We start from the raw sequence: 17,293 nt of genomic DNA on the forward strand, positions 1-17,293 counted from the left end.
CGACACTGATTCTAATAGCGACGTCTCTGATCTGATTGTCATACTGAATAACAGTACTATTTCACTACCCCAGCACACACCCTATGCGTGTTACAGCAAGGCAAAGTATTCTACACCCCTATTGAGGCTCTCTGTAGGCCAGAAATAGACATTTTTAAATAGAAATTCACCGCAAATAAATTTGGACTGAAACTAAGGGGGAAAATTTGGCGAATCGGCAAATCGAATTTTTCAAAAATTCGCTCATCCCTATAGTCATACATTAAAAACAAGAGAAAGATGAGAAGCTAGCAAGATTACATTCAATTTCCATGGAAGAAAAAAACATTTCCTTGTGGACTCAAGGTTTTTGTAAAAGAAACAAAGACACAACAAATAGAAATAAGACAAAACAAAGACAAAACAAAAACAAAATGCAGAACAAAGTAAAAAGGAGAAAAAGGAGAGAAAAGAATGGGAGAAGAATGGGAGGAGGGGAAGGGAAAAAGGAAGAAAAGGGAGTAGCAAGAGCTTATCTAATATTATGCAATTACCATATTTATCGGGGTACCGCTGCCCCGTTGCTTCCCCCATCCCCGGTTGTATAATTACCTGTTGCCGGGGTCGGGTCCGCGCTGCTTCAGGCCTCCGGTGTGCGTCCCCTGCGTCGTTGCTATGCACTGCACGGATGCACACCGGAGGCCTGAAGCAGCGCGGAAGCGACCCCAGCAACAGGTAATTATACAACCGGGGATGGGGGAGGCAATGGGTGCCGCTGCCCCTTCTCTCCCCCTGTCTGTCAGCGCCGCTCCCCCATTGCCGGCACCGCTTCTCTCCCCCTTGCTATCGGCGCCGGCAATGGGGCAGCGGCACCAATAGCCAGGGGAACAGAACGGGCAGCGGCACCGATAGCCAGGGGGAGAGATGGGCCAGCAGCAGGGCTCTAGACCCCAGGAAAGGCAGGGGCAGAGAAGCCGGCAGCGACGGCAGGTCTCTGCACCTGCAAAGCCGCTGCAGTTGATTTAAAGCGCCCACTTTAAATCATTGAACTGCAGCGGCTTATCGGCGTATATCACGCAGGTAGACTTTAGGCTAAAAATTTTAGCCTAAAAAGTGCGTGTTATACGCCGATAAATACGGTACCTTCTTGCATATTATGAGTTGCATGTTTTTTTCTAGAATAGAATAGAAGCAGAAACTTCACTTGGCTCATTTTTAAATAGGCCCTGAAGCTCAGGCAAATTGTGATTTATTACATCACATTTGTTAAATGTTTTTGGTTTAATGTCTTAGCTGTGGAAATGCACAAAATCAGAATAATTCACAACTGAAAACAATTCTTTTGTTTCCAGGTTTTTACAGGAATTTTCACATCAGAAATGGTATTTAAGCTGATTGCACTGCATCCATACTATTATTTCCAGGAAGGCTGGAATATATTTGATGGAATTATTGTGGGTCTTAGTTTAATGGAACTTGGAGTTTCATCGGGAGGAGGTTTCAGTGTCCTTCGATCCTTTAGACTGGTAATATAATATGGTTGTAGATGTATGTAATATATTTGCACATATTCTTTATTTTTTTTTTTTATTTGAATACAGTCTTGAAGGAGCACTAAACCTACTATGGATGTGAAAGTTTAATGTAAACAGTAGATAAACTTACCTACACTAGTTGTCCATCAGTAGTCTTGTAGAAATCTTGCACAGTGGTTTATTTCCTGATCTCTACCATATTCAGCTGACTTAGTCAAGTAAATAGTGCAGATAATATACTGGGGGGAGCTCCTGCTGAAGCCAGTTGTCTCACAGTAAGACACAGTATTTTGAGGAGAAGGGGGGGAATAATCTCTTTGGAGAATTCTTCATATATTTCTTCAGTTTTGCTTACAATATGGATCCAAAATAAAATCGAAGTAGAGGAAGATATTAAAGGAAATCTGTCACCAGTGTTACCTGCACTAACCTGTGGGTACCCACAGATAGTGCAGATGACAGTGATGACAACGGTGCTCACCTTGTCCCATTCCGTGGCGGGGATCTTCGGTAATCTCCTCCGTTAGCTCCAGGTCCGGGCACCCGGCTTGGGGCACGGGAGGAGCTTACTGACCTCACCGCTGCTGTTCTCTCACAGCAGGATCCAGCAAGGAGCAGCAGCGGTGACATCAATAAGCTCCGTCCATGCCCCAAGCCGCTGTTGCTCTCTGCAGGGTCAACGCCCGTGCCCCAAGCCGGCTGCCGGGACTTGACCAAAGGGAGGAAATTACCGAAGATTGCCACCATGAAACAGGACAAGGTGAGTACCGTTGTCAACACTGACACCTGCACTATCTGTCTGTACCAACAGGTTAGTGCAGGTGACACTGGTGACAGATTTCCTTTAAGGGACATATTACTGTTTTTGTGTTTATTATCTATGGGGTCCTTTCAGCATGTTTCGCCTGCTTTAAAAAATAAAATAAAAAAAAGCAGTATAAATAAAGGCAAAAAGGGCATTTAAAACTTAGAAAAAACATACCTTTGACCACTTTAGGGTATATTTAGAATGGTGTCAGTATATGTATAGACTAAAATACAGTACATTCCAAAGAAATAAATCATTAAAGCGTCCTGACTCCTCTAATGGTTTTGTCAAGTGCTCATATTGTTATTTTTCAAAGAGTCTATAAAAGTTGTAAAATCTTCTATTATTCTAAATATTCCAGCTTCGTGTCTTCAAGTTGGCAAAATCATGGCCTACCCTGAACATGCTGATCAAGATCATCGGTAACTCTATTGGAGCATTGGGAAACCTGACCTTGGTGTTGGCCATCATCGTGTTTATCTTTGCCGTAGTCGGCATGCAGCTGTTTGGTAAAAATTACAAGGAATGTGTCTGCAAAATCTCTGAAGAATGCAAACTTCCCCGCTGGCACATGAATGACTTCTTTCACTCCTTCCTGATTGTGTTCCGAGTACTATGTGGAGAATGGATCGAGAACATGTGGGACTGTATGGAGGTGGCGGGACAATCTATGTGCATCCTGGTATTCATGTTGGTGATGGTCATTGGAAATCTTGTGGTATGTGTTTTATTTTAGAATTATAGTTTTCTATTGTCCCTGTAATTTTTCTTCCATTGCACAGGTCTGATCCTGATACAGATTTTATTTTGTATTTCCCCATGTACTAGGAAGCTCCGCTGGTTCAGGGTCTGTACAAAGCATTTCTCTGTTCTTTTCCATGTGCCTACAACAGGCAGTGCAGTAACTGTATCAAAAGTGCTCCACTAAGGCCCCACTTACATAACATTTTTTTTAGTATGTCACCATCACCATTATACATCATGACAAAAAGGTATGCCGACATGTGTCACAACATCAGGGGCCCATTGTTATTATTGGATGGACCATATTCTACTAACTGATTTTAGCCTGTTTATTGAAAGTACCTTTGTGGAACTGACTATGCTACCCTAAAAAAAAAAAGAACATTGTCCCTGGTAAACTACATTCCTTCCAAGTCAATATACCATGTTATCATGTTATACTTTTTTTTTTTCAGTATTCTGGATGAATACTGGTTTGATATGAATGGGGTCTAAGCTGTTTGGGATGTATAAGAAATATAGGACTGTTAAGCGGTCCTAAGTTTTCAGTCTAACTTGAGTCCAGTAGAACCTGTTTTTAGCACATTTATATATTCTTCCCGGCAAGGAGCCAGATTTAGTGTCCACTACTAGAGATGAGCGAACTTACAGTAAATTCGATTCGTCACGAACTTCTCGGCTCGGCGGTTGCTGACTTTTCCTGCATAAATTAGTTCAGCTTTCCGGTGCTCCGGTGGGCTGGAAAAGGTGGATACAGTCCTAGGAAAGAGTCTCCTAGGACTGTATCCCCCTTTTCCAGGTGAAAGCTGAACTAATTTATGCAGGAAAAGTCATCAACTGCCGAGCTGAGAAGTTTGTGACAAATCGAATTTACTGTAAGTTCGCTCATCTCTATTCACTACCTACAGTTCTGCCCAATACAGTAGCTGTTTGTCTAGGCTTGGAAGTCTGCCAGCACTGTACTTGCTGGAACTTCCATGTTCTTATCTAAAGGAATGCACAGTGCCTCCCTTGGCGATGCTAAGGGGCTGTGGTTGAAAGCAAAAACTCAGGTTCGTTGAGGGCATGGAAACTAACTTATATGGGCTCTGGCTCACAGAAGTAGTCTAAAGCGGGGAATCCACCTTCATTAAATCTAAACAAACAATCTAAACACACAAGTGAGCATATGGAAAGGGTTGTTTTCTTGAAAAATAAAAAAGTTTTCCTTGTGTGAAACAACAGTATACTTTGAAGTAACTGCTTGCTACGGTTTAAGATTTTGACTTTATTTTTGATTATAGGTGCTAAACTTGTTCTTGGCCTTGCTCCTAAGCTCCTTTAGCTCTGACAATCTTTGTGCAACTGAAGAGGATGCTGAACTCAATCATCTTCAGATCGCATTCGGTAGAATCCGGAGGGGCCTGGCTTACGCTAAAAAGTGCTTGCAAGAATTTTTCCAAAAATTGCTTCTGAACACTAAAGATGATGTGGATAACGCAAAACCACACGGAGACATGACAATTAAGTATGATAATGGAATTTATACAAATGTGGAAGTACAGAACAATAAAAACCGAGATCCTGGTATAGTTATAAGTGGAACTAGTGGTGTAGGCAATATTATTGAAATTAAAGTTCCTATGGCTGATAGCACCAAACAGTGCCTCATCAATGCAGTGCCTATTGCAGTTGGAGAGTCTGACTTGGAAAAACAAGCCTCTGAAGACTCTGGGAGTGACTCTGACACTGAAGATAAAGAGGTAAAACCTTGTAACAAATAAAAACCTGATATAAATATTATTTGCAAATGTTTAACTTTTCTGACCATTTTGCCAGTGTACTAGTAGTCATGAATGGTTACCTGATTATATTTATATGCCCCGAGATAAGTACAGAAATAGTGTGACAAATATACACAAAAGACAACAATATTTTGTATAAATATATATACGATATTTAATGCATTTTAATGGGAATTGCAATAATTTTTTTTTTAATATTGAATATTTTTATTGAATTTTAAGACAAAAGCATAACAAACAAACAGTGTGCCACAGGTATAACAAGAAGGCACGAGCATCATGCGCTCCCACATTGGTACAGCAATAACTAATAACATATCACTAAGAGGTATCAGTATTTATCAACAGCATTTGACATATAAGCCGCATGTACAGAAAGGGGGGTATCGGGAGCATTAGATAGGTGGGTAAGTAAGTGTCTAGGAGTGCTCCATACCCACAAGATGTCGAGCATATACAGCAGCCGGTACACAACTACATGAGAGGGCAGAGAGGGGAATGTAGCATTGTACCCCTGGCAGAGAAACATCTCCAGCACACGTCCGAGGCTCCCAGGTACATGGCTGCTAGGAGGGCTGGAACCCTGTACCACTGGATGTCGAGAATATACAGCGGCCGGTACACAACTACATGGGAGGGCAGAGAGGGGAATAGCATGGTCGGAGTTGTAGGGAAGCGAGGTGTTATCGTGTGGAGCTGCTGAGTAGCCTAAACGTAGGTGGGAACAGAGAGAAGAGAAGAGGATGTGGCAGAAAGTACTGGAGGAGGACAGGAGGGAGGGGAAGGAAATGAGGTAGAAAGAAGGAGAGAGAAGGCAGGTGAGGACCTAGAACTTCATAGGTAGGACTTACCAGGTGCTCCGGAGCAATCCAGGACATCCCCCAACATCCTGCAGAGGTACGTCAGTAAGTCGGAGGAGGGGGGCTCCCAGGTCGGGCAGGGGGGTAGATGCACCATCCAAAGGTCACCCACGTCAGGAGGGTGATAGCAGGATAGGAATGAAGAGGGTCAATCAGTGAGATACAGTTATGTATAAGTCAGGGAAGAAGAAAAGGTTCTCCAGGGTGCACAAATGAGGTTAAACTTACTGGGATTTCCACAGTCTTGGGATTATCGACCTGGCGGCCAGAAGCATGAATGAGACTAAACGGGTGGTGTGTCTTGGGGGGGGGGACTAGGAATGACAGAGAGTAACAGAGGTTCAGGCGCGTGCTGGAGGCCCACTCCAGTTATGCGTCTAATGACGTCAATAACCCTCCTCCAAAATGTCGATAGGGAGGGACAGGTGAGCCAAATGTGTAGCATTATACCCCTGGCAGAGGAACTTCTCCGCACACGTCCGAGGCTCCCGGGTACATGGTTGCTAGGAGGGCTGGAACCCTGTACCACACGGGACAGTATCTTATAATTAGTTTCCGTGGCTTTGCAGGAGATTGAGGTGGCATGACAGGTGGCAAGGGCACGAGACGAGTCTTCGTCTGTTATAGAGCGGCCTATGTCTTTCTCCCAGCCGGATTTAAAGGGGACGGGGTCATCCAAATGTATTTCTCGGAGAAGAGAGTAGAGGGCGCTAATGGCATGGGGGATAGGAGCGGCTGACGTACAGAGACGCTCGAATTTGGTAAAGGGGCGATGGAGGCATAGGGTGTGTTTAGCAGAGGAATAGAAGTGTCTGAGTTGCGTGTTTTGGTAGAGGTGGGTGGCAGTAGGGCAGGCTCCCTGTATGATATCCGAGAGGGGCCGCAGTGCGGAGTCAGTCAGGAGTGTCCGAATCGTGGGATATTCTTTCTTAGAGAGCGTGAGGGAATTGCAATAATTTACCCACAAAAATGATAAATAGATCTAATGCCTAAAAAAAAAAAAGTAGCCTTACAAGTTCAACTACCCCCAATATAAGGCAAATTGAATAGCAATGTCATGTCGAGCAAGCAACAGTGTAGCTCTGCTCTTACCCAGGACCACCGTATCGATCTTTGACAGCAAATCCACAACTGGATGGTGGTCCCTGTGCTTTATAAGGTGCAGGGGTGTCAATCAACAGAACTGTACAGAGGTCCAGGAAACAAGTCAGAACATGAAGGGTAAACAAGCAAGAACAAACAAATAGGGAATGGGGTAATAAATGTCGGCAGGTATGCAAAGTGGTAAAAAGCAGGTTATCAAGCATGCTGGGAGTAGTTTTGCAACAAATCAGTATGAGTACGGCAATATTTCACATTATATGGGCAATAAAGATAACAACACATTTTTACCATACACACTTTCCTACAAAGAAGTAGTCCTTATACTAACCCTCTCATTTATTCTGACTTCATTTGTACAGATACAATGCATACAGATATTGCACACTCGCAAAATAATCAGAATGCAATATGAATTCTCTCTTTTTTTCCCCTTTGTAAATGCATGAAAATAGGTCATAGAAAATTTTGAAATGTATCTTTTAAATTTTGTCAATATTCTCGTTTTGAATTTACAGAGCCATATCTTTCTTAAAGTGCCCTATTTTGACTTTTATTGCTTCCCCTTCTCACTTCCCACAGAGGTAACCCTCAAGTTGAAGGAGTCAAGAATACAGCTCTGGTGTTTATTTTAACAAGACAGAGCAACGTGTCCAGTCAAGTAATATATATGGTTATGTTACTGACAACTATCGGTCTGCATGCTGCTCAGCTATGGGCCTTACCATCCATTGCAACTCAACAAAGAATATGCACAGCTGTGCCAAGTGTTAAACTGTTTATCTTCCACATAGCATGGTCATGCAGGACTGGCAAACCTACCTTGTCTTGTGAAGCCTTTGATTTTCTGTAGAGATGAGTGAACTGAACCGATAGAACCCGAGTTTGGTCAGAGCTTTGCTAAAAGTTGGGGTTTGGCTAGAACTTGAACTTCCAGCGGTTCGGCAGAACCTGTGAAAAAAAACATCAGCCACATGGCAGATAGGAGAATGAAGAAGTAGCACAAGAACTCAGGGAATCCCATAATGCTTTTCAAACAGTTCTCCCAGCCATTCAGGAAGCAGTGTAGGGGTGATGTCAGATCCACTATAAAAGTCTATGCCCATAGCTTCAGCAGCCATTTTAGAGAAAGCAGATGTTAGGTAAAGACTAGTGATGAGCGGCTTTGCCCATATTCGAATTCGCAATATTTTGCAAATATATAGACGAATATTCGTCCTATATTCGCGAATTTCGCATATTTGTTATATTCGCATATTCATGTATTGGAGGAAGAAAACAGTGAAGGGATGGGCAACTTTACTAGTGGTTGCTAGGGATGTTGTTGATAACCTTTGACAAGTGTATATGCATCATTCTAATTGGCCCACAAGTGAAAAGAAGGAATATGCGAATATTCACATATGCGCATATGCGGAAAAAAAAGTGCAATTTCGAATATATAGCGAATATATTCACAATATTCGTGAATTTGCGATATTCGCGATAAAAATTTGAAATGCGAATATTCGCGTCCAACACTAATAGAGACCTCTGTGAGGAACACTGAATAGTGAACAACACAGATGGGAGTAGGACCACACATATATATTAATTGTAGTAAAGCAACAGCGATCCTTTTACATCTGTTCTGTCAGTGTATAATCAGTTTTTATCGGAAGTTGTGTGACATTTTTTTTTTTACACTAATTATGATAAAGCTGCATTTTGTGTCCCTTTTGTGCACTTTCTAGGACACCAGTCCTGTTGCAACACCCCAAAATGAGAATCATTTTTAACAGGTTGTAAAAAGCTATTGCTTCTTCACTTTATAGGCACAAAACTTGTTGCTACTCCCCAAAAGGGGTCATTTTTATACCACTTGGAAAAAGCCATTACTTTTTTTGATACCTCTGTGTAAGTATAAACACCAGCAGATATTTGCCTCCAAAAAGTGATCATTTTTGAACATTAAGTTAAAGAAACATAATAAATCCACTAGTGCAGTGTATTTTTATTGAACCTGTTGGTAACCACCAGGTATCATCGGTTTACCCATAGCCATACATGATGCCGTAACTTTGCTTTAAGAACAGCTTAAACTTTGTTTTAGGTACATAGATACATTCTTTGGTGGCATCAGAGTTATACAGGGCTTTTAGGGCTCTTAGGCAGTGTTATATACATGATTTTTGTAGATAACTTAGAATTAAACAATGGCAACTCACCAATACCAGAGATTTCAAGCTTTATTGAATGGTTTTCCACATGCATACATAGGTACTGATGCGGTACCCGTGGAAAACCGTTGTATAAAGCTTGAAATCTCCGGTATTGGAGATTTGCCATTGTTTAAAGGGTACCTCTCATCAAAAAAACTTTTGATATATTATAGATTAATGTATGCAGAATAACTTTACAATTGCATGTTATTAAAAAAATATGCTTCTTTCTATTTAATTTTCCACTTTGAAGAAATGACCACTAGGGGTCTCCCTACCAGTCCTGGCAGCAAGCATTTCAGACTCATGCTGGAGTCCTAAACACTACGAGCTGCCAGTCTGCTTTGTTCACAAAGGAGAACACTCAGAGCTGCCAGCCTGCTTTGTTCACAGCCTGTTTGGCTGTGAACAAAGCAGGCTGGCAGCTCTGAGTGTTTAGGACTCCAGCATGAGTCAGAAATGCTTGCTGACAGGACTGATCGGGAAAAATACAATAGAAAGAAGCATATTTTTCATTAACATGCTATTGGAAAGTTATTCAACATTCATTAATCTAAAATATATCAAAAGTTTATTTGAGGAGAGGTACCCTTTAATTCTACGTTATCTTAAACATCTGGAATCGTCCTTACTTTACAATAGAGCACCACCTGAATACACTGTGCAGGATTCAAGTTTTAGCGAAGCCTTCTGTAGATTAATGTGAACATACCCTTAAAGACTGTGGTAGTACCAGACACACTCTATTTGCTTGAGTGTTATATACATGTTTAGGCTATAAGTAAAGTGCAGGTTTTGTCAGAACCGTCAGAACTGAACTTTAAAAAAAGTTTGCTCATCTCTAATGTTCTGGGTGTTCACACAACAGGTTGGGCAGTTGCCACTCTCCATGGTGCTGAAATGATTCGAGCAGCATGTTGCTTTAACCAATCATGTTTCTATCAATCAACAATCAAGTTGATGTTACTGTCTCCGGGCTGCATGTAGTAAGTGGTCATCAATGCCACTTTACTTCAACAATGTGCATGCCATTCTCCGTGGGGGAAATGAATAACAATTACTGAATTAACTGCAAGAAATGCAAAGGGAACATGCATCATTTTTCAGCCGCAATATTCTATAACAAAACCAAAAACAAACATTTTCCAGAAAACTAAAAGCTAAACTTGTGTCCAAAATGGATCTTTTTTTTTTCAGATTATACTTTATTTACATTCTTACAAAAAAAAATAATGAATGAACCCTTCTTGCATTTCATTATGATGTCATTACTTATCTACATATTTACTTGGTTTGCTTGTATTTAATTGAGGTTCGAATTACCTTTACATCTTGGAAAATCTGCACCTTTCCTTTGACAGAATACACATAATAGTCTTTAGTTCAGACAAACCAATATACTAGTGATTGTGCCATGGCATCTCAATTAAATTCAAAACAGATGTATAAAGGCAGTTGTTCAGATAATAATTTCCTTTTTTATAGGTGATAATGCATTTGGGTCATAAAGTGATTAAGGATCTCTGGGAGCTAAGTTACACTACCTACAGGCTCTATAATGGTGGCCATGAAATTTCACATACTGAGGAAATAGGAGGATAGTTGATAAGATGTCTGATTGCTGGGGTCCCGCTGCTGGGACCCCTGCAATGTCTGTGCAGCACCTGACATTCGTTTAGAATGCTGGGTACGGCGCCGGGGGTTCGTGACGTCATGGTTACACCATCTCAATGCAAGTCTGTGGGAGAGGCGGGATGTAATGAGTGGCGTGGCCATAACATCACAAGCCCCCTGTGCCGCACTCAGTGTTCTAAACGAACGCCGGGTGCTGTACAGAGATCGCAGGACCCCCGCAATCAGACAATGGATAGGGGATAAGATATCTAGGGGCAGAGAACCCCTTCAAAGTTATGTCTCAGAGCTAAGTAAGGGCTACTAGAGTCAGAGATGCTCCTGCTTAGCAGTTTTCTAATTAGACTTATACTGCAAATGTTGCTCTATTACTTTCTAGGCTAATACGGCTAAGGCAAGGTAAATGCTGCAACTTTTTGCAGTGCTAATGATTGATTTTTCCTATTGAGTTGCAGCTGCAGTTCATAAGTTTGCATACAACTCTTTGGCCCAGATTGACAAAGATTGTCTGGTTTTCAAAATCATGCCACACTAGGCTGGTAAAGAACATGAGTGGTCTGTAAGCAAGCATTATGTCAGGGCAGGTAGCAGAGGTTCAGTGGTCAAAAACAGCCTGTGGTCATCCAGAGTGAAGGTAATATTCTCCATTGTACTCATTTACAAAAAAAAAGGGTTAATGTGTTCATTTCTTCCAGTCAGTACAAAGCAACGAACTGGTTGGTGGGGAAAGAGGCTAAATTAATGAGGTTTTTAAGTAATTCACCAGACCTAGCTGGAAAAAATAGTTAAAGAGTTCTCCTTTGAATTGATATTATAGCATAATGTTAGGAGGTGGAATTGTTACTTTCCTAATACAAAATGCTTAGGGTATGTTCAAATCGGCACAAAACATGCCCCTGTGAAGCCCCTCTGAGCCGCAGACACCCCTCTCCTGACCTAGCACTTTTCCTAATCAGAACAACTGCAACACAACCCTTTTCAATTGAATGGGGAGGAGTTGTAGTCCTTGCAGAGAGCCTTCCTGGAGGGCACTGCTGTGTATGGGAAAAATGACAAATATTGCCACACTTTACTAGCACTAAAACCACTTAGATTTAAGGCTCTTCAGTGGTTTCACTGGAAGATGCTAAAAAATGATCCTTACTTTACAAATACTGGGAAAAAAATGAAAAATATGAAATAGTTGTCCATATTGAAGGGGGTGTCTCATATGACCCTATAGATGTCATAGAGGTACTCCCCTCAATGAGTCAGAATGGAAAGGCACTGTGATAAAGCTGTTCCACCCAGCAGGGAAAAGTCTTTCATCCTATTCCTAAAAACATGGCCTGTAAAGGTAACTCGGAATGGCTACTAAGTGTAAAATATTCTATTGGGCCAAATTTAGCATGGAGACAAAAATAAGCACAATATTTATTGTTTGCAATGGTAGATAAGATTATCCAATGGATGGATTTCTTTGCAGAAGGAAAAGCGTTCTATTTCCAGTTCCTCGGAAGGCAGTACAGTAGAGGTCAGACTACCGGGAATGGAGAGAGAAGACGATCTCTTCGGCTTTGACTATGAGGAATCTCTTGATCCGGAACCATGCTTTACAGACGGTAAACTCTCATTGTATTTATTATTGAATGTTGTTGAATGCTGTATTATTAAATCAACCTTCAGAGATATCGATATAGATCTCACAGTGGGGAAAAGGCTCTGTAACCAAGACAATTGTACCAAGCTGGAGGCCAAAGTCCCTACCTACTACAGTTAATGGATTACATGTGGCACTCACAGAGCTTTCATAGAGTACAGTAAGCCTGGTGTCACACATACATTTCTGTAAAAATGCTGCTTTTTGTGATACTTTACCAGCGGTTTATCAGGGGTTTTACTTGCTAAAAAATGCTGTGAAAAGTTGTAAGCTGGAAGTCAATGGGAAAACATAAAACACTCTACCTGCAATGTTTTTCTTGTACCATTTTTGTTTCCAGTTTTTCATGTTTGTATGGCTGTTTCTTAGCTTTCTACAGTTCAATTTTGCTATTCCGACCATTATTACTCTTTTTTTTTTGTACAATGTTTGCATTGACAGACACTTTTCATAGGCTTTAATAGAACACTTTCCTGAAAACACTGACTTTTTAATATGTGTGATGATGAGCATAGCCTTTATCACATAATCAATGAACACTATTTGTAACTGGGAAAAATGCTACAGAAGAAAAAACATAACAAAAGATGCATGCACTAAAAAACACTTTGGGAATTTTGGAAACACATCATAAAAATGGAATAAAAACAAACAAACATAAATGAGACAAAAAGGACTCGACACAAGTAGTGGCAGCAGTTTAGCTAAGGTGCAAAAATTCCAGGCTACTGTGTATTTGCAGTGTCCGACAAGGGTATATACCCAGCTTATTTTTCTGCTGTATTGCTATGCCATATTCCCCTTATTCATGTGTACTAAGCCAGTCATGCTTAGACATCCATGCTATTAAAGGGGTATTCTGCTGCTCACCGTTTGGAACAAACTGTTCCAAATTCTGGAGCTGGCGCCGGGAGCTCGTGACGTCATAACCCCGCCCCCTCATGGTGTCACGCCCCACCGCCTCACTGCAAGTCTATGGGAGGCCACGCCCCTCCTATAGACTTGCATTGCGGGGGCAGGGCTATGATGTCACAAGCTCCCGACTTCGTTCCAAATGCTGAGCAGTGGAGTACCCATTTAAACTGTCTGCACTATTCCATTCATCAAAAACAGACCATTTTTTGGCTGCTGTTGAGTGATTGGGGGTCTATGAATATCCTTCTCTATGTGTGTGGTTTGTGGTGTGAAAGGAGTCTTAGTAGGTTACAGTACAGTATATAATTTAACCATTATTTTTTCCATTTCTTTCTTTTTATCTTCTTCAGGCTGCGTGAAGACATTTGCATGCTGCCAAATAAATGTTGAAGAGGGAAGAGGGAAAATGTGGTGGAATCTCAGAAAAACCTGCTACCTTATTGTTGAACACAGCTGGTTCGAATCATTTATAATCCTCATGATCCTACTTAGCAGCGGAGCCCTGGTGAGCACAATACTTCTCATTTCAGTCAGGAAACATAATCGCGCTTATTTCATTATGTTCCCGTAGAGTGGCTTCATCAACTACGGAATGAAAAGTGTAAGGTTAGGATGCCAACGGGCTTTACTGCTTTGTGACCTTATTATGTAAATATTTTTATGATTTATCTTAAAATAGAATAAAAAGACAAAGCCGTTAATCATCACTGAAGAGACAACATTTCTCGGCAGCGTTGTAAAATACAGTGGTCCCTCAACATACGATGGTAATGCGTTCCAAACGGACCATCGTTTGTTGAAACCATCGCATGTTGAGGGATCCGTGCAATGTATAGTATAGGACAGTGGTCTACAACCTGCGGACCCCCAGATGTTGCAAAACTACAACACCAGGCATGCCCGGACAGCCGTTGGCTGTCCGGGCATGCTGGGTGTTGTAGTTTTGCAACATCTGGACGTCCTCAGGTTGTAGACCACTGTTAGAGAAAGTTGTACTCACCTGTCCCGACTGTCACCGCTGCCCGGGATGTCGTCATCCATCGCTGTCGCCGCGTCCCCGAGGTGTCCCCGACGCTCCGGCAAGGCCTCTGCTTCCCCGGCAACCGCACTCTCCGTCACCACCATCACGTCGCTACGCACGCCGCTCCTATTGGATGACGGGACGGCGTGCGCAGCGACGTGATGACGATGATGGAGAGCGCCGACGATGCAGGGGATCCCGAAGAGGACGTGCCGGAGCCCCGAGGACAGGTAAGTGACCATCACCGGAGCTCACGGGGCACCGTAAATGGCTATCCGGTGGCAGCTGAAGCAGTCTGCGCTGCCGGATAGCCGTTTATGCGATGGCCCCGACATAAAAAAGCATCGTATGTTGATGCTGCCTTCAACATGCAATGGCCTCTGAGAGGCCATCGCATGTTGAAATTATTGTATGTCGGGGCCATCGTAGGTCGAGGGGTCACTGTACACTTCAAGTTTTTACTTTGATCGACCTGCTATTCCCTTTTTTTTTTTTTAACTGTATATAATATTATTATTATTATTTTTAATACTTAGATTTTGCATTTAGTTTTTAATTGAACAAAATTGACTTGTGATGGCATAGTCTCATATATTTGATAAATATTTAATAAATTGTATTTCTAGGCATTTGAAGATATTTACATAGAAAATCATAAAACAATCAGAACAGTACTGGATTACGCTGACAAGCTCTTCACGTACATCTTTATCTCAGAAATGCTTCTGAAATGGGTGGCCTATGGATTTGCAGCTTATTTCACTAACGCCTGGTGCTGCCTGGATTTTGTGATAGTAGACGTAAGATTTCGGTTTTATTCTACATGGCTTCGCAATGTTTCAATAGAAAAGAGAGTAAGAGAATGCAGAAATAGATTCTAGTTGTTTACAGGAAAAAAATCCCTCCTTCATACAGTAGATATCCATGGTAAGGGCATGTTCACACTATGGAATTTCCAAACGGAATTCTGTTCAGGAATTCCGCTAAGAAATTCTTCTGCATGAATTCACACTGCAGAATTTCAGGATTCCAGACCTGTCAAAAGAATTACCGTATTTTTCGCCGTATAAGACGCACTTTTTCTTCCCCAAAACTGGGGGGGGGGGGGGGGGGAAATGGGGGGGGAGGTGTCCCTGTGTCATATCGGGTCGGTCCCGGCGGCTATCAATGGCCGGGACCCGCGGCTAATACAGGACAACACCGATCGCGGTGATGCCCTGTATTAACACTTCAGACGCGGCGATCAAAGCTGACCGCCTCGTCTGAAGTGAAAGTAACCTGGCTGCTCAGTTGGGCTGTTCGGGACTGCCGCGGTGAAATCACGGCATCCCGAACAGCTTACAGGACACCGGGAGGGACCTTACCTGCCTCCTCGGTGTCTGCTTCGTGCCGGGATCCCCTGCATGGCCGGCGCTCTTCGTTGTCATCACGTCGTCGCGCACGCCGTCCCGTCATCCAATAGGAGCGGCGTGCGTAGCGCCGTGATGGCGGCGATGGAGAGCGAGGATCCCGGGGACACGGCGACAGTGATGGAGGGCGACATCCAGGGCAGCGGTGACGAGCGGTGACGGGTCCGGAGCGGCGGGGACACGTGAGTATTACCTCCTATACCAGTGGTCTTCAACCTGCGGACCTCCAGATGTTGCAAAACTACAACTCCTGGCATGCCCGGACAGCCAACGGCTGTCCGGGCATGCTGGGAGTTGTAGTTTTGCAACATCTGGAGGTCCGCAGGTTGAAGATCACTGTCCTATACTTTACATTGTATTTGATTCAGAATCTTTTTTTTCTAGATTTTCCTCCTTTAAAATTGGGTGCGTCTTATGTGCCGGAGCGTCTTATATGGCGAAAAATACGGTACCGTATAGAGCAGCAGATGAGTACTGGAAGGATTAAGATTTAAATAGAAGTAATTTACAAATTTGTTTAACTTTCTGGCACCAGTTAATTTAAAAAAAAAATGATTTCCACTGGAGTATCACTTTAATAAGTAATTAGTTCCTAATATCTTTATTACATTGCTTGTAACTGACAGAACAGAATGCACTAACGTTCGTTCTCAAAGCTCATGACATTAGGATGACACCTGTCACTTTAAGATCAAGATTTTCCTTTTGTGAAAGCCAAAGAGTTGTTTTAAATTTGGGTATACCCTCCAAACAGTTCAAACCTGCAAAGAGATTAGGAAAATAGCAAAGCATTACCATTAAAGTTTAGTTTCAGTCCCGTACATCTGTCATTGCCGATCCAAGGTAGGTCTACATATATGGCATGTATAGGGATCCGACATCACATGGCTGCACATAACTGTTGTGGGATGCTACATCACTACTGATGAAATGTGACTGAAGTCTACTGTACACATAGGCTCTCGCTGAATGGGTGAGAAAACAACGCTGGAGTTGGGCATAAAAACTTACAAGTGTTCTTATCTCTCTTTCTCAGATATCCTTGGTTAGCCTTATAGCCAGTGAGTTGGGACTCTCAGACTTGGGGCCGATCAAGTCACTAAGAACATTAAGGGCTTTGAGACCCCTGAGGGCGTTGTCTCGCTTTGAAGGAATGAGGGTATGTTTACATAACAAAACGAATATATTTACTTCATTTACGTAAAATGGAAATGTCTTAAATTTTTAAACATGGAAAGAAGAAATGAGGTTATCCCGGTTTTCACAACTCTTTACAACATAACAGGGCTACCAAAGATAAGCTGATTGTTTGGAAGCCCCAATGGTGGTCCTCCTTGTGACCAGCTGTTATCACCAGGAAAAGCAAATGGAGAGTCGTCATGGGCACTGATCAGACAAATGTGGTCAGACAGGACTGATTTTGTCCCCAAGATGACTAGAACTAACATATCATTTCTTTCGCCAGAATCTACTCAGAAATGCATTGCACTCTATGGAGACGGCACATTTCTTAGTGGTCCTAGCACTGGCATGTTCTGCTGGCCCCTCCTATTTGTGAAATATTCAGCCATGTGAATATAGCCTTAGACTACTGATACATGGTGTGGCTAATGCTATGGGCAGTGTACCACTATTTTCTATGTTTTTTTGCTGAAATCTACATGT

General features: G+C 42.3%; 1 protein-coding gene across 8 annotated transcripts in view; it reads left to right on the forward strand.

The window, feature by feature from the left end:
• Positions 1–17,293, forward strand: part of LOC130284490 (sodium channel protein type 2 subunit alpha-like) — a 232,654-nt gene that overhangs the window by 195,962 nt on the left and 19,399 nt on the right. For all 8 annotated transcript variants that reach the window (XM_056534885.1, XM_056534888.1, XM_056534889.1 and 5 more), the window contains 7 exons: positions 1,332–1,505; positions 2,684–3,040; positions 4,350–4,808; positions 12,110–12,245; positions 13,549–13,703; positions 14,846–15,019; positions 16,665–16,787. In XM_056534885.1, the coding sequence (XP_056390860.1) occupies positions 1,332–1,505; positions 2,684–3,040; positions 4,350–4,808; positions 12,110–12,245; positions 13,549–13,703; positions 14,846–15,019; positions 16,665–16,787 (1,578 nt within the window). The remainder of the gene's footprint in view (positions 1–1,331; positions 1,506–2,683; positions 3,041–4,349; positions 4,809–12,109; positions 12,246–13,548; positions 13,704–14,845; positions 15,020–16,664; positions 16,788–17,293) is intronic.

The sequence above is a fragment of the Hyla sarda genome, chromosome 8 (genome assembly GCF_029499605.1).
Source record: "Hyla sarda isolate aHylSar1 chromosome 8, aHylSar1.hap1, whole genome shotgun sequence".
Lineage (NCBI taxonomy): Eukaryota > Metazoa > Chordata > Amphibia > Anura > Hylidae > Hyla > Hyla sarda.